Genomic DNA, 23,354 nt, shown 5'->3' with positions numbered 1-23,354 from the left:
CTTCCACCGCTAAGTCAAGTGAAAGGGCGAGAAAAGGCGCGAGAACAGTGTCTCCAGCCAAAGTCCTTACTCAAATGGAAAACGACAATGCGCGAGCATTCTCCCCTAATGACTCAGATGAAGGAAAATCATGATATAATACGCAACAGAAATTAAAATTTTCCTTTAGAGATCCTTACGAATGAGCATGATCAGTGATAGAAATGGTTACCTCTTGTGGATATTAAAGCCTTTGATGCACAATCGAAGGTGTTGATCACGAGCGCTGATGAAGAATAACGCCTCTACTCAGTCCACACGAACAGACAACCTTCAATCTCAGTGCTAGCTGCTACGAATGAAGGCTTTGAGTGAGAGAATGAGAGAGAAATACGACCAGGATTTCACAAACCTAATTTTTTCAAGTAACAAAATTTATGCACAATGGTTGTATTTATAAAACCACTTGTGTGAGCTGCAAGCTAAAAAGTCCAACTTAAATGCACCATGTGGTGGTCGTTTTTTTTACCTCCCCGTTTCACTTGGGAGGACGGCACGCTAGACCCTTCACGCGAAATTTGGAAGGAGAATGCGCCCGTGGTGGGAGGAATTTTATTTCAGTTCTTCCTACGATATCACACGAACTTTCTTATTTGTCCTACGAGTAGGAAAGGGGAAAAAAGATCTCAACTAAACCCTAGGAGTTTGCTAAGTGTGGGGATTTCACCTAGACTAGAAATTTTGGAGTCCGGGAGGTCGGTTATACATAGGGAAGTGTTTAAACACCCTACATATCTGTAGTACTCTACAGGAACCTTCTCTGTGTCTAAATGTGTTTGTGCTGCTAATGATTATTGGGAAAGTTTCTCCTTTGTGTTAGGAGAAGGAATTGAATTGAATAAAAGAAAGACAGACAGACAGACTATTTTTGGTATTTTATTAGCTCGCTGAGATTCCTTGTGAACCTCATGCCTACATATCCCTAATGGAAGTCAGAGCTTAATGTAGTTCGGGGAACTAATTGATTATTAATTATTTTTGGGTGCCTTGCTTGAAGCTCAAGGTTGAAGCTTGAATTAAATCTCTGTTTACAGTAAAGAGACATGAAGTCATCTTTATAGAGAGGTATTTCTACTATTCCACCACAAACATTAAAAGAGTGACAGAATAACTGAATTCATTTCATTCAAGAGGGGGACCTTACTTGTGTATGTGCAAGTATACCAGTCAAATGCCTCTTAAATGAAAGAAAGATGCTCATCCAAATTAGGGAAAGTTACCACATGTCTGGGTTTTACTGCCAGCTCATGCCTTTCAAAATCCTAAATGGGAGACTTGATTGAAATTGAAATGAAATGTAATGTTTGTTTGTTTGAATGTGGTGCGATAGAGGAAAGATCTCTCTGTAGAGATAAGCTATGTCTATCTACTGTATAAAAGATTTGATTTTTAACTGGCTTGTATGAGGCCCAAGCTTGAGGCTTTTTGATTGATTAATTATTATTATGACTCTGGGAGAAAACTACACTGGGGATTAATTACAAGGAATTTTGGTGTTCTGTACAAAGCCCAGAATTGAGGCTGACTCTACTTGAGGAGTGTTTATTTTGATGGTTTTTATTTGGTGTTCTGTACAAAGCCCAGAATTGAGGCTGACTCTAACTAGGGAAAACATTATTTTCTGCCTTGTACAAAGCCCAAGGTTGTGGCGGACTCTTAAATAAACTGAGTATGGATGACTCTAATAGGGAAAAGATCCTAGATGTTAGGAATCTTTGACACATAAAATATGGTATATCTGCCTTGTACAAAGCCCAAGGTTGTGGCTACTAAAAAATGAAGGACTCACTAGGGGAGACTCTATTATCTGCCTTGCACAATGCCCAAGGTTGAGGCTGACTATTAACAGGGAAATTTATTGTTTTGGTACCTTGTATGAAGCCCAAGGTTGTGGCTAACTGTTTTTGTTGGGTTTTGACTCTACTGAAGGATTTATTTATTAAAAGACTGATTTTTTGGAAGCTAACCCTTTCCAGGGATTTTGACTCAGCTGGTGAATTTATCTTTTGAAAAGAATGATTTTTGGAAGCTGACCCTTTCCAGGGATTTTATTCTTTTAAACAGGTTTTTATTAATTGACTTTGGAGGCTAACCCTTTCCAGGGGTTTTGACTCTTTTGGGGAAATTATCTCCTAAGAGAAATGAATCTTTGGTTTTTGAAGAAGTGATTTTGGAGGCTAACAATTTCCAGGGGTTTTTGTTAAAATGAAAGAAATGATTTGGAGGCTAACCCTTTCCAGGGGTTTTTTGATTAAAATGAATGGCAGAAAGATTATCTAGTGGAGACTTCTTGTTTAAAGCCCAAGATGAAGGCTGACACTGACTGAGGATAAGCAAACATGGATCCTAGACTCTGCTAAGGAAGATTAATGAAGATAAGGGTGACAGAGACTGTCCATGTCTCTCATTCCAAAAAGGTGTACTCAATGTGAAATTGAGACAAACTTGGCTTGTTTAAAGTCTGGTTTAAATTGGAAGAAACTCACCAGGGTATGTTAAAAGGTGACTAAAGACCTGTTCCTATGTTTATAAGAAACCTGATGGGTCCTTGTATACAAGCTCAAGAGGAAGCTGGAAATGCTTTTAAGAAGCCTGTGGGTCCTTGTACAAAGCCCAAGAGGAGGCTAATCGAGGGTCCTTGTTATAGCACAAGAGAAAGCTATGTAGTTTTGAACTTATTTTGGCTCTAAGCAAATGGGTAAGAGGTTTCACCGGGAATAATTCCTCTTGGGTGGATGTGCCCTATTTTTTTGGATTCTAAGGTTTTTGCCAAGATGTTTCACCGGGAATAATTCATCTTGGGGGTTTGAACTACAGATCTCTAATTAGGAAAGAGCCTTCACCGGGAAGACATTCTCAATCCTAGGTCATATTCCTATAATATATATATAGTTTAACTGTCCTAGGGTTTATACTCAAACGTAGTTCTAATATATATATAAACAGTTCTATATTTGACAATAATTTAAAATAAAGACTGTAAATTGAAAGCTTGTAAAGCCTAACCTGGATGGAGTGGAGGCCTTTGAAGAAGTATGTACAGAGCCTCAACAGTAATTGGTGGATAACAGTTGAATATATATGATAAACAGTTAATGGTTTTTTTTTTGAAAACAGAAGAAGTGAAGATGGACAAAGGTCACATAGGTATCTGAAGAGTTTCACCGGGAATAATGCCCTTCAAATACCAGAAGAATGTTTTGAAAACAGAAAGGAGATTTTGAAAATACAGTTTTGAAAACAAGCTAAGAAGAGAAGAAGGTGTTGGGACTTACACTCTATTAGAGGCCCACTTAAAAATGATTTACTGTTTATGAAAACAGTTGAAAAGATACGAGGTTCTGTTGTTTGAAAACCTCGATCGTCTGTTTACTTTGAAGTTTGAACATAATTTGAATTTTGACAAAAAAAGTCAACTTAATTGAAGTACAGACAAAATCTATACCTAACTAAGACCTAAATGATTAGGGTTTTTAACACTAAAACACTTATGAAATATTAGGTTTTGAGATTTTAATGAAAACATATATTGAAATATATTTTAAAATACTTAAAACAACACCATTTTTAACCTAATAAAACTATATAAAATAAATAATATTTTTATGATTTTTTTGATTATTTATAAAATATATATATTAATCAATAAGTGCATAAAAATGAATTAAAAAGGAGTTAATTTGATAGGTTAACTAATTGGTTAAAGTTGTGAAGAAATTAAGTGGAAAAGGTGATAAAAAAAATGGTTTTGTCACCTAGAGGGCTTGAACTCGCGCCCTCTAAGTCATTGGCCAAAACTCCCACCATCTGGGCTACGCGCGCAGTTTGTTATTCACATGCATCCAACATAATATATTTTAAAACAAGCCAGAAGATTCAAATTTTGCGCGCGCCATGTTCATCTTCTTCCTCGAGCTTCAGATTTTCAAATTCCTAACTCTCTGGTTTCTCAACTAAATGGCATGATGTAAACATCAATCTCACTCGTTTTTGGAGAAGGAACATGATCGTGGGCTCTAAATTCATTTATTCTAAGTGTAACTAACGAATTTCATCATGAACACGAAGAACATATAAACCCTAATTTTAAAATTAAATGATGCACAAGATGAATAAATGAATGATGATAGAGGGTTTTCAATCCTCTGATGATGCTGAACAAGATAGAATCGAGCTTTACCATAAAGAGTGCTTAAATTAAAGAGGTGGAGTTCAGAAACTTACCTCTGAAAATGGAGGTCGTGAGGATGGTAGAGAGCACCTGGGATTGTATGAATGATCCCAAAAGCTTCCTTGGGACTCAGTGATGCTAACTGAATGCCTATTGTAACTTCAATTCTCCTGAATTGCTCTATGGACCTCCCTCGATTTGAGCTTCAAGTGAACATGGAGGATGATGAATCTGCAGTTACAGATGAGCTGCGACCATCTGGATAGCTCCACTTCCTCCTATGGAACGTGCCTAGATGCTTAACCTTGTTTGGAGCCTTCTGAATTGCTCTGTGGATCTCCAACTGCAACAGCTCCAAAGTGAGAGCAACAATGGCGTTCCTCCACTTACAGAAGTGATCCAGGTGCTTGGATCACCTCAAATGATCTCCCTTGAGATGTTAGAATGCTTACTTTCCAAAGATAAGCTCTGGTTTGAAGAAAACGATTCTTCTTGCCAAAGAACTTTGAAAAACAATAAGCATGAGAAGAGAAAGAGAAAGCAAGGAATATGGTTGCTTTGGTGTGTTTTTCTACTGAGGTATGCTCTCCTATTTATAGGCAAATGATTCAGTACTGATTGAGAGAGTGAGCTTGCTTAGTGAAGTGAATTTGGTTTCTTAGCCATGAAGAAATTTCAAAGAATATCCAAGTGTGATCATTGCATTTTCGAGCCAGCTCCCTATCCTTTGATTCTATCTGATCTTAGGGAACATTTCAGATACAAAGTGAGCTCTAATTGGTTGGTGAGAAGATTCCTTGGGTGATTCATCAATTTGCCATAAATTCTCAAATGTAATCATTACATAATCACATGTTCTTGTTTTAGGAATCTTCCTCAATTATCATGGCATGGTGAAAATGAATGCATGGCATGTTTTCAGATGTGTTATGGGTCGTGTAGCATCCATAATTGAGGTCATGTGCACAAAATTGCAAAGTTCAAAAATGATGCATGACCTATAATTTCACTTCATGAGGCCAACTTTGAACAAGCATAACTCCTAGCTCAAAATGAATTTGGAGAAGGTTGAACACAATTTGGAAAGCCCTAAACATCTACTTCAAATCATTAGTTTGGAGTTTCTTCAGAATCCTTTGGCAAATTTGTGAAAAATGAGGCCAAAGTTGGAAGAAAACTAGGTTAAAACACTTAGAAAATTTTCTAAGTGTTTATGACCTAAAACTTCAAAATTTCCAAAACTCTTAAATGATTGATCTTTTGAAAAAAGTTCCATTGTAAGATGTTGTTTTATTTTGCAAGATCTACAACTTTCATGTTGGAAGTTTTTTGAGTTGTGTAGGTGAAATTTTGAGTTCCCACAATGCCCTCAAAAACCCTAATTCCCGACTTTTTGCTCCTTGAGGATTCTTCTTGAATTTCTTTGGTAAAATGACTTTAATATCCATATATAGATGATATTGATCCTTGAAAGTCATGATTTGACCAAAAATCTTAAAAGTCAAAGGTGATCCCATACAGTTGACTTTTTCCAGATAAAGTGAGATTTGGACTTTTGTGTAGAATCAAGATCTTCTTCTCAAATGAGTGATGTAAATGGGTTATATTGAGGTGGTAAAAGTTCTTGAATCATGTCTTGAGTTTTGGATCCATGCCCTGATTAAAAGTCAACTATTCTGGTGATTTAAGTTAAAAAACCCTAATTGTCGACCAGATGAAATTGGTGACTGTGGATCTTGAATTGAGGTGTAATGTCCAGTGGATCTTGTTATATGAGCTATTTGAAGATGGTTGATGTCTTTGAATGATCCCCTGGGGCTTTTTAGGGTTTCCCAAAGGTGATCCCTGATTTTAGTCCTTGATAGGCTTAAAAACCCTAGTCTGGTGACCTGAGTAAATCTGTATTCAGAGGACTGGGTGTCCAATCAATCATAGGTGAGAAAATGAAGCTCTTGAGTCCTATGATTATGTTAGAGACTAATCCTTCTACTGATTGATCCTTTGCCTGAGTTTTCTTGTCTTTGAACATCCTCGATTAAATGCCAGATGAAGAAGTGACTGTTCTGGGTAGTTGCTTTGACCTGATGAAAATCCTGAAGATATGTCATCTCAGGGGGGTCAAAAATTAGGGTATGACACACCACATAATAATGATGATAATAATAATAATAATAATAATAATAATAATAATAATAATAATAATAATAATATAACTATTATTATAATAACTATTATTATAATAAATATATTTTATTATTATTACATTTTATAACTATTATCAAATAATAATAATATTAACTACTATTATATTATATGATGTTTCATATTTCACTTAAATGCACCGAACCTTACGGTATTCCATAATTCTCTCAGGTACAACGTATCTTTCGATGTTCCTTAATTATTCTATCTCTCATTAATCTGTCCTTATATGTGTGACCCTGTAGGTTCTCGTAACATTGACACTTATATTAAATCACGCATTTAACATAATAAACAGCGAGCGGTATTTAGCAACATATCACTGCTATCCAAGTCACAAAAATGTCATGTGATCTGACAAAACCTTTTCCGTGATAATGTTTATGTGCATAATTACCCTTTTGCCCTATTGTCTATACTGAACACATGGCATAGACCGTGTTAGCCTTGTTCAGTTCAATATTGGGACCTTAGACATTTATCCTATTATGCAGGATGAGCAAATTCCATCTAGGTCACTCATTGTCCCTCAGCATGCTTTGTGAAGTACCCATTAACTATTTTTATGGTCATCCAGTTACAGACAACGTTTGATCAACAATAAAGCACTTGACTCTACATCTAGGGTCCATAGTGGTTTCAGGTCGAATGATGGTATACACCACTTATCACCATGAGAATAACTTATGGCACTTTGCATAACATTCTATGTAGTATTCTCATAGCGGGTTAATCCAGTATAAATATTACTCATAATATTTATATCTATGTTAATACTTGATAACTCATTATCCATGATCCATGAGATGTGATCATCAGTCTATATTCAAAATAGTCTTGATGCTTTAATGATATCCCGCTTCACAATAAAGCTTGACTATGGATACTTTAAGAATAGTGTCCTTATGTTTAATGGGATCTCAAGATTAAGTCACACTTAATATTTTATTAAAAAAACTAACTATTCTAGGGACTTTATTATTTCGGAAAAACAAACATAATAAAGAAATGTCTTTGATTATTAATAAATAATTTGATACAAGTTCCAAAAGTATTGGCCTCTAGGGCTTGCACCAACAATCTCCCACTGTCACTAGAGCCAATCAGGCATACCCCTAATACACATAGATCTAGTATGGCCATCATGCTTTTGTTGCGCAAGAGGCTTTGTCAGTGGGTCATCAACATAGTCAAGAGTAGGTACTTTACATATCTTCACATCTCCCCTATCTATTATCTCTCAAATGAGGTGATAGCGTCTGAGTATGTGTTTGGATCGTTGGTGAGATATAGGTTCCTTAGCTTGTGCGATAGCACCATTATTGTCACAATAAAGATTAATGGGATCCACAATGCTAGGGGCTATGCCAAGTTCGCTAATGAACTTCTTGATCCAAACAATTTCCTTTGCTGCATTTGAGGCAGCAATGTACTCGGCCTCGGTTGTAAAATCAGCAACTGTATCTTACTTTGAACTTTTCTAGCTCACATCACCACCATTTAAGCAAAACACATAACCAGATTGCGATATAAAGTCATCCTTATCTGTATGGAAGCTAGCATCGGTGTATCCAATTACATCAAGCTCTTCCTGGCCTCCATATACCAAGAATGAGTCCTTAGTCCTTCTCAAGTACTTAAGGATATTCTTAACAGCTACCCAATGAGCATCATCGGGATCAGATTGGTACCCACTCGTTGCACTTAAAGCATACGAGACATCTGTGAAGAAACGAAAAACACAAGAAAGGGGGTTTGAGTTAAGTTTTCAAAAAAAATTAAATCTAAAGACACGTTTGGCTATCCTGGTTCGTTTGAACTCAAACTACTCCAGTCCACCATGCTAAGGTGACTTCGCCTCTCTCTTACGAGGTTTTAATCGACTAATCAAAACTTTGATTACAATGACACGAAGACAACCGTCAACGTCTTCTTGAGATCAAACCACAACCCAATTTGCTCAAGGAATAACAATTACAAATTAATTCTTTAGTTTGTTTACAAAGATGCTTCTAGTAAGCAGTATCACAACTGTGATGTATACACGAAATTATAGCACAATAATAACAAGAGATAAAAATGTATGAATATTTTATGAGCGCTCTTCTTGTTTTCACGTGCGTGAGTGTTGTACCCAAATTCTTCATCATTGTCCTCTTTATATAGATTGAGTTTGAAGATCCGTTGAGAGATAAATGATTGATTAAGCTAAAATAAATATTGTCTTGTTAGTGACCCATGAGATAAATGCATTTTTAATGTTATTAAATTTAAAAATACATTATAATATCATGCAATTGATATGGTATAGAACTATTTAAATACAAATAAGTTTGAAATAAATTACTTAATTATTAAATAATTATACAAAGAAAAAAATTGATCCATGAGACGGAAAGAGAATAAAAAGAATTTTAACATTTGAAAAAAATAAATAAAATATATTTGTTGTTCATAGTGACCCGTAAAATACAGTCTAATAACATGTAGATTTATTTAATATTGTATAAAATATATTTAGAAACATGTAAATTTAAAATGAATTATTTAATTATAAATAAATAATAATCATAAAAATTTAATTATATCAAATAACCATATAAAAAAAGAACATGTAAGTTGGAAAAAAATGAATAACCGAGAACATATTATCAATTAATTAAAAACACAATAAATCTTTTAATTTATTAGGGTATATTGTTTTTATTTTATACTAAAATATTTATTTATGACATTGAATGAGGAGTTATCTGTTCTAATTTTGGTGGTTTATGACACACTGAATTTGTATAAAAATGAGATGATAAAATCGTGTGATAAAAAACCGAGATGTAAAGTTTCCATTAAAAAAGACAAAGCATGATTAAATATTTGACAAATTAACTAAACCATTTTAATATTTTACAGAAAGTAAAAACTTTAAAAATAAAAAAAAAAGAATTATTAAGATATTATTTTTATACATTAGAAAATTCATAGCATGACAAATAATAGAAAAAAATAATATTGAATTGATAGTGACATAGTATAAGTTAGAAGATATATTTTAAAAAAAATAACAATACTATGTTAAAAAGAGAGAGTATTTGTATTTTTTCTTTCATCACTTTTGAGAATGACAATAAATAATTATGTATTGAAGAGAGAGTAAAGAGAAAGAGAAAAAAGAGAGAGAATGAGGTAGTGTATTACTAGTATGTTGTAGAAAGTGTGTGGATCAATAAAAGTGGAACACTTGGTACAAGAAATCAAAAAAGATGAAAAAGTGAAGGATTATTTTGTTAATTACCAAAATGTCCAATCTATAATATAAATTATTTTTGAGGGAAAATCAATTTAGAGAGTTTAACCAATTTCTTAATAAATGTTAGATAATAAATAGACACTAGATATATGTAATATAAACATTGAAATAAATATTTTGTAGTAATGAAGATGCGTAATAATTTCAAAAGAAAAAAACTAAAACAAAACTCACTTAAAAGTAATTTCATGCATGACAAGTGATGACACAAATCAAAACATTAGTTAAAAAAACTATTAAAAGAGTATCAAGACATGACCATTAGGACAAAGAAGGAAAGCTTATCGTGGAAGGGGCATTTTAGAAATTCCAATCTCTACCATTCTCACACACTCTTTACATTTCCTTCAAGTTGTTGTAGTAGTAGTTGTACCTCCACCACACCTTATTCTAGTTTTTACAAAAAAACAAACAAACCTTCTTACTATTACTAGTCACTATTTTCTTAGTTGTTACATTTTACCTCATCAAACCACATCATTTGTTTTTTATACTCAAGCCACTTCATATATTAATCTTACATTAAAGTGTTTATCTTGTCCTATTAACTAAAATTAACTAAAATAAAGAAGAAAAATACAAACAATGATGAATGAACCCCACACTATAGTCCTCTTTGATAAATAAAGCCTAGGGTGCCTATATTTCACTAATGCATTCTTACCCTATCTCATTTCTTTATAAAGCAAAGTATCTTAATTCACACAAAAATATATATAATTGTAATAGTAAAAACTTATAGCTTTATTATAAAGAAAAAAAAGGGAGGCGCATGTTAGCATGGTGAATGTGACATGTCTTAATATATTGAATGAAATGATTTGTTTTATCTAAATTCTGAAAAAAGTTTATATTTTCAAGCAAAAGCAAACAAAGGAGGAGACAATCCAACCACGTGATCTGTAAAAAACTTACCTGCCTGCAACTAAAATTTTCTCTCTCTATCTTTTCTTGCACATACATATCCCATTCCCATTATTCTCTTTCATCAACTTCCATACATCCCTTCACTCCAATCAATCTCTATACTTTTTAGATTAAAATAATTTAAAAACAAATATACTTTATAATTGATAATTAATTAGCCATACATTAAGTATTCTAGTGGTTAAGATTCTATTTGTAATGTAGATTTGAATTGTGCTAATGAAGTTACAACTCATTGGTAGAGTAATAAGTAAATATATGGTAATTATTTATTAAATTTACTTGGTTGTTTATAAAATATAATTTTTAAAAATTATTAAATTATAAATTATTAAATTATAAATATTAAATTACCTTTCAATATATAAATTTTTGGATTATTTTTTTAATATATTTTTTTGGATTTCTCCTAAACGTATAAATTAAATATTAAATCTGAGAATAATTAAAAAAAATTACAGAAAGTGATTCAAAATTTCAAAAGAAAAAAAAAATATAACTTTTAACAATTTTAAAGGCGTGATTCAAAATTATCTTTTTAAAGGAGAAAAACGACTTTCGCAGTATATTTAATCATAAATATAAATATAAATAAATATTATAATTATATATTAAACTCTAAATTTGTAGATAATATTAATTTAAATTAATTAATACATATTAGTTGAGCTACTTTACTTACTCAATTTTTTTATATATTTATTATTTTAAAGTTTAATTTTATTTAAACTATTATTTACTTGACCTAAATTATTAAAATACTAGTGTTAAAAGATTTTTTTTTATAGATATATACACTTTGCATTTTAAAATTGAAGTTTTAGGGATATATTTTATGATAAAAAATAAAACTTTTATCGACAATTCATTTAGTCTATATATTAAAAAGACAAAGTAATTTAAAATAAAAAATAAAATAGTTAAAAAATATTTTAAAAATTAATAATTTTGCAAGAAATAATATTTATTAATAAGTGGAAATAATTTGATGAATAACTTAATAACTTAAACTAACTAAAAACATGATTCACAAAAAAAAATCTTGTACCAAAAAATTCATGGAATAATTATTCAAAATTGTTATTATTATTTGAAGTGCTTTTGATTTTTTGAAGAAAATTTGTTTACTGATTATGTAGCTTTATGTGTGTACATCTCTACATTTGTGTCCACTTTGTCATTTTTGTTTTGTCCTTTGTTTGTTGCTTCTTTCTTTGGTTGTGAGCGCGTTTCATGCTCACTTGCTTTTTATTCTCTGCAACTCCTAAAGTAACAAGATAATGGTAGAGCAATAATAATGGAATCAATAACAATTCTCATGGAATTTCTCTACAATCCATTCACAGATCTCAAAGATCTTTCTATCTCTTCACCTTTGTAATTTCACTTTCTTCAAAACAATAAAGTTTTGTTCTTTTTAGTGCTTGTTGCTCAGTTGGATTCAAATTCTCCATTTTCTTTCAACTTTGTTGAAAAAAAAGTGATTTTGGCATCTGGGTTCTGTTTGTTGATGCTCATTGAGTTTTGTCTTATAGGAAAGTTGATGTCTTGTTGAAGATAGTGTTTTTTTGCTTTATTGGAATCTGATTCCAAAATAGTGTTTTTATGTGTGTGTGTGTGTGGATAAGGTGATAAGGTTGGACTCAAGTTATGTGTTTGTTAAGTTATTAATTATGGTGGCTTTGTGTAAATGAGACATTACAGAAGTGATTATTACAGAAGTGATTATAGAGAATGGAGGTTTGTAATTTGGTGTTCTGGATGCTTGGTTTGTTTCTTCATGTTCTGATGAAGATTTCTTCTGCTACTCTTTCTCCTTCTGGCATAAACTATGAAGGTTAATTTTTCTTACTATTTTTGTTTGAGTTTCCTTTCATTGAGATCTTATGTAGAAGCTATTTATAATTTAAGGTAATACTCACAAGTTGAGCTTATTGGCCAATTTAATTATGCCATGAAAGTTGAAGTTGAAAGGTTAATTAATGGTTGATGAAAGTTGAAAGCTTAATTAAAGCTTAATTTAGGAACTACCTAATTATCTATCATATAATAGCTTCTAAGACCTTAATTGGTTCCTTTTTCTTAGGGTATTTTTCTATTCAATTTTTTTATTAAGTGCTTGTAAAATAGAAGAGTTTTGAGATTGAAATTCTAACCCTTTTTGTTTGTTTATTCCATCAACAGTTGTGGCTTTGATGGCTATAAAAAATGATTTGAATGATCCTCACAATGTTTTGGAGAGTTGGGATATAAATTCTGTTGATCCATGTAGTTGGAGGATGATTACATGTACTTCAGATGGCTCAGTTTCTGCACTGTAAGTTGTTTATTTTTTCAAACAGTGGCGAAAAAGTTTCAAGAGTTCTTGATTTTTTCATTTGAAAGAATTTTCTTTTTTCTTTCAGGGGATTGCCTAGTCAGAATGTGTCTGGTACACTATCTCCTAGAATTGGAAACCTTACTAACTTGCAATCTGTGTAAGTATAAGCTGATTATTACTTTGATAGGCACGAATAAGTCGATCCTAACAGACCCTGATTGAAGGAAATTACGTTGATGATTGAGTTGTTTACATATGCAGGTTACTTCAGAATAATGCTATTTCTGGTCATATTCCTTCGACGATAGGAAGCCTGGAAAAGCTTCAGACGCTCGATCTCTCCAACAATGAATTTAGTGGCGAGATGCCGAGTTCTTTGGGAGGCCTCAAGAACTTGAATTATTTGTAAGTTACAAAATCATATACATCATTGCTGAGATTGTGAAATGTTATGTGTCTCATTCGATTTCAATTTTTTTTTTATGTGCATGCTAGGCGGTTAAATAATAACAGTCTTACAGGAGCTTGCCCTCAGTCTCTTAGCAACATCCAAAGCCTTACCCTTGTGTAGGTCTTTCTTACATTATCTCCAAATTGTATTTATGTGTACTTTATATTAATCGAAGCGACTAGAGTTGAATCTCAGTGTATTTCTGTTATACTTGCTCAACGCATCATTAAAGCTTTGGTTTCTCTCTTAAAAAATGGTATGTTAAATGCAGGGACCTATCCTACAATAATTTAAGTGGTTCGTTACCAAGAATACGGGCAAGAACGTTAAAGTAAGTTTCGCATTTCACATTTTCTTTAATTCTATGTTAAAGTTCACAATAAAACGGTGAAGTTAATATCTTGCTCAAAATTTTACCTTCAGGATAGTAGGTAACCCGTTAATTTGTGGTCCAAAAGTCAACAACTGTACTACGGTTTTGCCCGAGCCACTTTCGTTTGCACCAGAATCTTTAGAAGGTGTTAATGACATATATCTTTGTACTCTACTTTAATTTTTTTTCTTATAATTTTAAACTCTTCATGACATGATTAGATGTATTACTTCGATTTTCAGCCAATCCAGACAATGGTAAAAAAGGTCATCATGTAGCACTTGCTTTCGGTGCAAGTTTTGGTGCTGCATTTGTTATTGTTACTATAGTCGGGCTTCTTGTTTGGTGGCGGTATAGACACAACCAACAGATATTCTTCGATATTAATGGTTAGTCCTTGCTAAAGCTTATTCACTTTCTTTATATACGTCTATTTCATAAATCATAAATCGCCGTTTACTAAATGTTTGTTACTTGACAGAGCATTACGATCCAGAAGTTCGCCTTGGTCATTTGAAAAGATATTCATTCAAAGAGCTTCGTACTGCAACCGACCATTTCAACTCAAAACACATTTTAGGAAGAGGCGGCTTTGGAATAGTTTACAAAGCTTGCTTGAACGACGGGTCCGTTGTGGCTGTTAAACGGCTAAAAGACTATAATGCGGCTGGTGGTGAGATTCAATTTCAAACGGAAGTTGAGACAATAAGTTTGGCTGTGCACCGGAATCTTCTGAGGCTTCGAGGGTTTTGCAGTACTCAAAATGAAAGACTCCTTGTTTATCCGTATATGTCGAATGGAAGTGTAGCCTCTAGATTAAAAGGTTAGCTCATTGAACTTTTAATAATTGTTGGTTTTATTATTCGTTTCACGTTGTTAATTATACTTCGGTGTTCACCTCAACGATATCAAAAGAACTAGATGCACCGGTGAAAAATAGTTTTACACCGACAACTAATGAAAACTCATCGCATTTCCTCATAAACTCACTTTATAACGGCATTTTGAAAATAATTGCTAAATACTGAATCTCATTGCATTTGAATTTATGTACCAGATCATACTAATGGTCGACCGGCTTTGGATTGGTCAAGGCGAAAGAGAATAGCTTTAGGCACGGCAAGAGGGTTGGTTTATTTGCACGAACAATGTGACCCGAAAATTATCCATCGTGACGTTAAAGCAGCCAACATATTGCTAGATGAAGACTTTGAAGCAGTTGTTGGTGATTTCGGTTTAGCTAAGCTTCTGGATCATAGAGATACTCACGTGACCACTGCCGTTCGTGGCACTATTGGTCATATTGCTCCGGAGTACCTATCCACCGGCCAGTCATCAGAAAAGACCGACGTGTTTGGATATGGAATCTTGTTGCTTGAGCTGATCACAGGTCATAAAGCTCTAGATTTCGGTCGAGCAGCAAACCAGAAAGGCGTAATGCTTGATTGGGTACGTTCTTTCTCCCGACTCTCGCGTTTCTTAGTATCTCTTTTTGTTTAGTGACCATACAAATCATGTACAGGTTAAGAAGCTTCACCTCGAAGGAAAATTAAGTCAAATGGTAGATAAAGATCTGAAAGGAAATTTTGACATAGTTGAATTGGGTGAGATGGTTCAAGTAGCACTCTTGTGTACACAGTTTAATCCGTCGCACCGTCCGAAGATGTCAGAAGTGTTAAAGATGTTGGAAGGGGACGGCTTAGCCGAGAGATGGGAGGCGTCACAGAGGATCGAAACACCGCGGTTTCGGTTTTGCGAAAATCCGCCTCAAAGATATTCAGATTTTATAGAAGAATCATCACTGATAGTAGAAGCAATGGAGCTTTCTGGCCCTAGGTGATAAGCATCTTAGTTTTTTTACCACTATAGCTCTCATGTTTAAATGAACATTGTCATTAGTGTCAATAGGTAGCTATGTAATGCTTGTATTCATCTGTAAAAAGGAAGAAAAAAAAAAGGGAAAGCCATGTATAAGTGTTATCTTTGTTGGAATGTTGATTTAGTTGCCTCATTAATTTTTTGAATCAATGTTAGAAAGTTTCAAGTTGTGCCATTATTGATGTCTCCTAGCCTCAAATATCACAAGTAAAAACTTTCTCCACCTTCTTCTTCTTTTAGAAGGGTGGCAAAACGGATCTAAACCGTCGGCATATTTGCCTGCATTTTTTTGTGAGACATACAAGATTTAAGGTTCGCGCCTTCTAATATGATGTCCGCCTTCCTTGCTCTCATAATCTTTCGAAGTGGACCAAAGTTTTAAGTATGCACATGTAACGCCCGTTTTCTTTTTTTTGGGCCGAACCAAAGTTTTAACTCTATATCGAGACAACTTTGACATGAACACCGAGACATGAGTGACATAGACACTGAGACATGACACATTATTGATGACATGACACATTATTGACACCTTAACACCGATAATTATATAAGTTTTTCAATAAACCACCAAAAACCAAACAAGAAATACAAAAAACTACTGAGAATAATAGTGTCAAAGACTATAACAGTAACCAAAACAAATATCTGAAATACAGCATGATGACTACATAAGGTACCCCCACCCTCAAGTCTATAAAGGCTATAAAAAGAAGGAAAGAAAAATCATGTAAAGTTCCATCCAAGCAGCAAAAGTCCATAAGAAAAGAAGCAACAAAATTACATTAATACCACTCTGCAATGCATCACCAGCTAAAACACTCGACCCCCATCAGTCAGTGTGCAGTGGCAGTTCCATCAATTAGAGAGGGTATACATGTGCTTCTTTGAGTTTTGATTCTTTTGAAGTAGAAAAATCTACTAAGGACCCACCTACTCCTACTTTCCATACCCCACTGTTTTCATAAATGATGATACCTTTTGGACCTCACCTACTTTAGGTTTTGTAACAAAGTTTAGGGCTTGGAGACAATTCTTTTTCCTGAAATAATTGTTTCTTTGGACTAATTTTTATTAATTAAATTTTCATTTTTCTTAAATTTTTTGTGTTGTCATGAAATGAACTTTTATTTAAATATATTTAACTTAATTTTTGCTAAATAATAGTTGACAAAATGAATAAAGGTGAGGTGACATGGATCTTAATCCTCTCCAGCCTTTTTGGTGCTGCTGCCCTTTTTGCTCTTATCTTGACCATTTATCTACATTTCTACCTCTTTCTAAAATCAAAGTTTTTCTTTTATTTATTTTTAATTAATTCACAGCCATTGGATAAGGGACATGATTGATGACAGAAGAGTAATGGTAGGAGGTGATCTTTTTGCGAGGTGACATGTAATAACAAGGTATGGTGACATGAATAACTGTTTCATTTTGATAATAGTAAAATATATTTATAGAAAATTCACTTTGTTGGCGCACACATAAAATACTAAGAAAAAAAAATGTAAATTAACAAAAATTGTATAGAGGTGACATGTAGGGTCTGCTTGTTTCTAAAGAGAAAGAGACGAAAGAAGTTGTGAAGAGAGAGTCTAAGAAGAAATGTCACATCACTATTGTTTGGTTTGCAATGAAATAGAGAAGAGAGATTAAAATTAGGTGGTTCCCACATACAAATCCTTTCTCTCCACTTATGCGAAGAAATGAAGAAAAATGGTGCAATAATTAGTATTTCTCAATTTTACCCCAACTAATAAAATATCAATGAAAAAGCAAATTGTATTACTTTACATGCTGATTCATAATCTCAATCTCGTTGCATTATAAAAATTCAAATGAAAAGAGTGACAATGTATTAATAACTAATATATTAAAATTGAACTATAGTAATAAATGTATTAATTAATGAATTAATTAAATTGATTAAATTTGAATACTTTTGAAACAATTAATTAATTAAGTAGACAGACAATTTAATTCATATGTAAAATAGTAATTTAATTTTTTAATTCAATTAAAATAAAATTTACATTCATCTTTTTATAAATATTAAACTTAAATATAATAAAATTATATCCTTTTATGATAAGGATATTATGGTCTTTTTAAAAATTTAACACACTTCTTTCTCTCCTATTTCTCTTATCTTTCTCTTATATCAAACAATACATCAATTCTTCTATATTTCTCATCAATTTCTCTCTTCTCACACTCTCTCTCACTTCTTTCTCTCTTCACACTTTCTTCTCTCCACCAAACACACCCGTAATAACAAGGTAAGGTGGCATGAATAACTGTTTCATTTTGATAATAGTTAAAACATATTTATAGAAAATTCACTTTGTTGGCGCACACATAAAATACTAAGAAAAAAATAGCTAAATTAACAAAAATTGTATAAAGGTGACATGTAATAACAAGGTAAGGAGACATGAATGACTGATTCATTTTGATAGTTTCATTTTGATAATAGTTAAAATATATTTATAGAAAATTCACTTTGTTGGCGCACACATAAAATACTAAGAAAAAATAGGTAAATTAACGAAAATTGTATAAAGGTGACATGTAATAACTGAAGGATAGAAAAACACTTAGAAAGGGGGGGTTTGAATAAGTGTAGCTTTAAAACTTGTAAGATAAAAATAATTTGCACAAAGATTTTTATCCTGGTTCGTTGTTAACTAAACTACTCCAGTCCACCCCCTTGGAGTGATTTACCTCACTTGAGGATTTAATCCACTAATCACACGAGATTACAATGGTTTTTCACTTAGACAACTTCTAAGTCTTCTAGAGTATACTGATCACAACCTGATCACTCTAGGAACAATCTGCTTAGATACCCTCTAAGACTTTCTAGAGTATACTGATCAACAACCTGATCACTCTAGTTCTTACAACTTAATGTAAACAAATTCTAAGAGTTACAATGCTTCTTATAAAGCTATTATCACAACTGTGATTTCTCTTAAGTTTAAGCTTAATCTCACTAAAGTATTACAACAACAATATAGTGAGGTTGATGATGAAGTTTGAGAGCTTTTGATTTGAACAGCGTTTCAGCGTTTTTGCATAAGATTCTTGTATTCAGAATTCGTAACTTAGCTTCTCATCAGAACTTCATATTTATAGGCGTTTGAGAAGATGACCGTTGGGAGCATTTAATGCTTTGTGTATTCCGTACAGCATTGCATTTAATGTTTCACTCTTTTGTCAACTACCTCGAGCCTTGCTTTCGCTGTGTCTACTGACATTGCCTTTCATAGCTTTCAACGTTCCTTTTGTCAGTCAGCGTAGCCTGCCAGCTAGTACTTGCTTCTGATCTGATGTTTGTGTGAACAACGTTTGAATATCATCAGAGTCAAACAGCTTGGTGCAGAGCATCTTCTTGTCTTCTGACCTTGAAGTGCTTCTGAGCGTGATACCATGAGAACTTCAGTGCTTCTGCTTCTGATCTCAAGTTCTTCTGATGCTTCCATAGACCCATGTTCTGATTCTGCTTGACCATCTTCTGATGTCTTGCCAGACCATGTTCTGATGTTGCATGCTGAACCTTCTGAGTCAGTGCTTCTTGCGCTGATTTTGTGCATACTCTTTATATAATTCCTGAAATGGAAATTGCATAGTATTAGAGTACCACATTATCTCATACAAAATTCATATACATTGTTATCATCAAAACTAAGAATATTGATCAGAACAAAACTTGTTCTAACAATCTCCCCCTTTTTGATGATGACAAAAAACATATATAAATGATATGAATTTGCGATCAGAATATCAGACGGCTAAAGACAATTACACAGCTATAGCATAAGCATATAAACATAGTGTGTGAATATGTCTTCCCCTGAGATTAACAATCTCCCCCTGAGATAAATAATCCCCCCTGAAATAAATACTGGAAGAAATTTATAAATAAAGGACTTTCTTGAGTATTTTCCATTTCAGTTGAGACGATCACATATGCTTAGATCTTCAGAACATTCATAGCTTCTGATTCTTGCTTCCATTGGACAGCTTCAGAACTTGAATTTCTTCGATCTTCAGAACATTCATAGCTTCTGATTCTTGCTTCCATTGGACAGCTTCAGAACTTGAATTTCTTCTTGAATCATTGCATGCTAGATTGTATCAGAACATTATTGAATGTACCAGAGCATCATCGGAGCATCTCTACATCCTGAAATGTTACAGAACAAGCTAAACGACAAAAGTCAGCATGACTGAATCAGAACATAAAATATGTATCAGAACATATGATATGTATCAGAGCAAACAACAGTAATGTTTCAGAGCATATTTTAGAACTAAAAACATGCATCAGAACATATAAGGAATAAGAATGTGTTAGAGAATATTCTATCATCAGAATATCAGAACATTCTTCCTTCTTGCTTCTGATCTTGAAGCTTTACAGCACTCAGCTTGCTTCAACTTCCATGAGCTTGTTTCTATACAGAATTGCTTTTCCACATGTCTTTGCTTCTCATGTTGAGCTTTAAAGAGGATCTTCAATTCCTGCAAAACACTCAAAGACATAGAACTTGCTAGTTCTGTTAGAAATGTGGAGCCTTTCTCCCAGCAACTGATAAAATAAATCAGATCATTTATCACATTTTCTCCCCCTTTTTGTCATAACATAAAAAAAAAATAAAAGATTCAGATGAAAAAACAAACAATATGAGAGAAAGAAGGATAATATTCATTGATTTGCAGAAGGATAATTGTCAGAAGTACAAAAGTGAATGCATAGGAAGCAGATGCAAAAACAAAGAGAAACTACTAAGACACAAAGACTAAGACGACCCTAGCTTAGACATAATCTTGGCCAGCATGTCATGAATCCCAGCATTGCTCTCAGTCTGCCTCTCCATGAAAGTGCGGAACTCAGCATTGGTAGTATCTTGCGCGTCCATACGAGAAGATAACTCAGCCTGGTTCTTCTGAATCACCTCTAGAGTCTTCACCAGAAGAGAGGGTTCACCAGAAGAAGCTTCACAACTTTTGTCCAGAGGGACAGCATTCTGAACCGCAGCTTCCATAATCAGATCATCATCTTGATTTTCCTCAACAGGAACAGATTCAGCAAGATGATCTTCAGCATCAGCTTTTTCCATAGAAGCATCTCCATATTCTGCAGCAGGCACCTCAGAATCTCCATTCTCAAGAGCCTGAAGAATGGCAGCCAGATTCCTTGGAGCAGAAGGACCTTCAACTTCTGGAGGATCAGCAACTTCTGGGATGACCAAATCAGGGTCTTCTTCAGAAGGATTCTCCCTCAGAAAGTCAAAGAGTGACTTGAAGTCTCCAATCAGAACTGGATACTGAGGTCTCCAGACCACAATCTCTCTGCAGGGATTGTCCAACAGCTCATCAACAAACGGCTTCTCCTCAAGAGCTCTCCTGTTTTTGATGGGGTGATAGTAGACACCATTATCAACCTCCAGAAGATAACCAGCATAGCCAGGAGCAGCAGCCACTAGTCTCTTCTGAACAGCCATAACTCCAACTTGAAAATCCTGGCGAAAGCTTCTCCAAAGGTTTCTGGTTGAAACATCATCCAGCTCATTGAAAAAGTCATCTCTCAAGAGATCCAGCCTACTTACAACTTCATTTCTGAACATCTCCAGGTAAATATGAGGTTCAGGTTCAGGAGGGTTGAAGGTGAATTTGTAGTCTGGGTAGAGAAGGCAGTATGGGTTGGATTTTCTGGTAGGAAGGAGATGGGATATAGGAGGTGGAGGTGCTGTGGTTGAAGAAGATGGAATATCTGGGGAGATGGTTGATGAAGATGGTATATCAGTGGGGAGGATTGATGATGATGATGGGATATCAGAAGGTGTGGGAGGACAAATATTTAGTGGAGTGGGGTTTAAAACAGGTGTAGAAAGAGATGGTGGAAGAGGATTTGGAATGGTGAAGGTGTTTTGAGGTTCATAAGGAGATGGTTGGGTAGAAGATTGAGGTTCAGAAGGAGGAGGTTTGTATACTTGCCTGGAGAAGTTACCAGTTCTTATAGCTTCAAAAGAATCTACTTTAAGAGGGTCATAAGTGACCTTCTGCCTCTTAGCTTCTCTAGCAGCTTCTTCTGCAGCCTTTCTCTTCAGCTTTGCTTCTTGCTTTCTCTGAGCCTTCTTCTGAAGATCAGCTTGAGAAGGAAGCACTCTTCCACGAATCCACGCAGGATCAACAGAAGATTGACTTCTAACAGAAGCTTCCAAGTAATGCTTAACAGCCTTGTGAAGTTCTGCTTGGAACAATGTAGCAAAGCCTTCTACAGGAGTTCTCCTAGACATAATATCTGGGAAGCTTGAAGGAGCAGAAGTTACATCTCTGATAAGTTGCATCCTTAACAGATCAACACCATTGAAGATAAGACCTTGAATAATTCCAAAGAACCTAGGTGTTCCAATAGTCCTTAGGGAGTCCATCAAATTACTTTCAATCAGAATATCTGAGATCATTCTGGCGAAAGGAATAGTGTTTCTTTGAAGATGAGGATACTTCTCACGTTCTTCATCCCTTGACTCTTCAATAGCCAACTTCAGATTCTGAAAGAGAATGTTGGATATGTTGAGTTCAATTCTTCTTCCAATGCAGAAGAGAGTGTATTTGTGATCTAGACTGATGTAGGAAGAGGAGAATGATTGCTTTCTGTGATGGAGAGAACCCAGAATAATTTCAGCCCACACTTGATAAAACGCCCTCAATGTACCAGTTTTGTGTGATTTAATACCGGTAGCAAGTGAGATTTGTTTTTCAACCTGTAGCCAGTTAACTCTACCAGGAAGAGGACCAGTGCATCCTTCTTCATCATTCAGGTTGTACAGTTTCCTTATCAGTTTCTCAGTTATCACAACTTCATGCCCTAGCACGAAGGAGATGATAGCAGATGACGTAACGGTTGCATGAGCCCAGAAGTCTTTCACAAGAGTTGGATAAATTGGTTCAACCAATCTACCAAGATAACTTGACCAGCCTTGTTCCAAGATTCTTGCATCAGGATGAAAACCATTTGCTTTCATATTTTCAAAATCCACAGCAGATTCACAGAGAACTTCCAACTCTTCAGTAGGAATGGAGCAGGTTTTCAACGGAGCAAAATCACGCTTGCTCATAACCAGTTGAGTAGATGATACTTCTGTTTGGCTTGCAAAGCTTGAGGAAGGATTCATGGTGAAATGCTTGGTTTCAGAATAAGGCTAGGGTTCGTGCGATGAATGCAAAGAGAGAGACAAATGAATAGAGAGAGCGAAAAAGATGAAATGAAGATGAAGTGGGTATTTAAAAGATGAATAAGAGAAAATAATAAATGTGGTATGGTTTAAAGAAAAGTGTAAAAAAAATATGACATTAATATGCATTTAATGAGAAATGACGTTAGGAGAGATAAAGTGACAAAATGAAATGATTTGCACAGTTACCTAGGGCGGCATCTCCTCAACTACACGCATGCTTGTCCAGAAATAGTAAACACGTGTTCGTTTTCTGGAAAACTGGTGACAGCTGTTTTACTTTAAAGAGCTTCTGAATCAACTTAGATAGTGAAACGTTAGTAATAACAGAATCAGAACTTCTAATTGATCATTATCAGAACTTCTTATAAATACATAATCCTAACACATTTCAGAATATACCCATACACAAGATCTTCTCATCTTCTCATTCTGGGCATAAGTC

The 23,354-nt window shown here is 34.1% G+C and overlaps 1 protein-coding gene across 1 annotated transcript; it reads left to right on the top strand.

Annotated features, from left to right (window-relative positions):
- Nucleotides 1–11,810: 11,810 nt before the first annotated feature.
- LOC131650718 (protein NSP-INTERACTING KINASE 3) lies at nt 11,811–15,843 on the top strand. The gene is made up of 11 exons (XM_058920418.1): nt 11,811–12,480; nt 12,828–12,960; nt 13,049–13,120; nt 13,225–13,368; nt 13,459–13,530; nt 13,686–13,745; nt 13,838–13,932; nt 14,030–14,176; nt 14,269–14,610; nt 14,845–15,236; nt 15,310–15,843. Exons 1-11 carry the CDS (start codon nt 12,378–12,380, stop codon nt 15,625–15,627), a joined length of 1,878 nt encoding a protein of 625 aa, XP_058776401.1. The 5' UTR covers nt 11,811–12,377; the 3' UTR covers nt 15,628–15,843.
- The last annotated feature ends 7,511 nt before the right edge of the window (nt 15,844–23,354 follow it).

The sequence above is a fragment of the Vicia villosa genome, linkage group LG2 (assembly GCF_029867415.1).
Source record: "Vicia villosa cultivar HV-30 ecotype Madison, WI linkage group LG2, Vvil1.0, whole genome shotgun sequence".
Taxonomy (NCBI): Eukaryota; Viridiplantae; Streptophyta; class Magnoliopsida; order Fabales; family Fabaceae; genus Vicia; species Vicia villosa.
Note: the sequence above shows the minus strand (reverse complement) of the source record. Positions and strands in the feature narration are given on the sequence as shown.

What these genes read in the sequence shown, in the direction of transcription:
- LOC131650718 (XM_058920418.1), top strand. Translation starts at nt 12,378, where the DNA reads ATGGAGGTTTGTAATTTGGTGTTCTGGATGCTTGGTTTGTTTCTTCAT. An exon ending in CTTACTAACTTGCAATCTGT is followed by an intron (nt 13,121 to 13,224) that starts GTAAGTATAAGC and finishes TTACATATGCAG; the next exon opens with GTTACTTCAGAATAATGCTA. An exon ending in GATATTCTTCGATATTAATG is followed by an intron (nt 14,177 to 14,268) that starts GTTAGTCCTTGC and finishes GTTACTTGACAG; the next exon opens with AGCATTACGATCCAGAAGTT.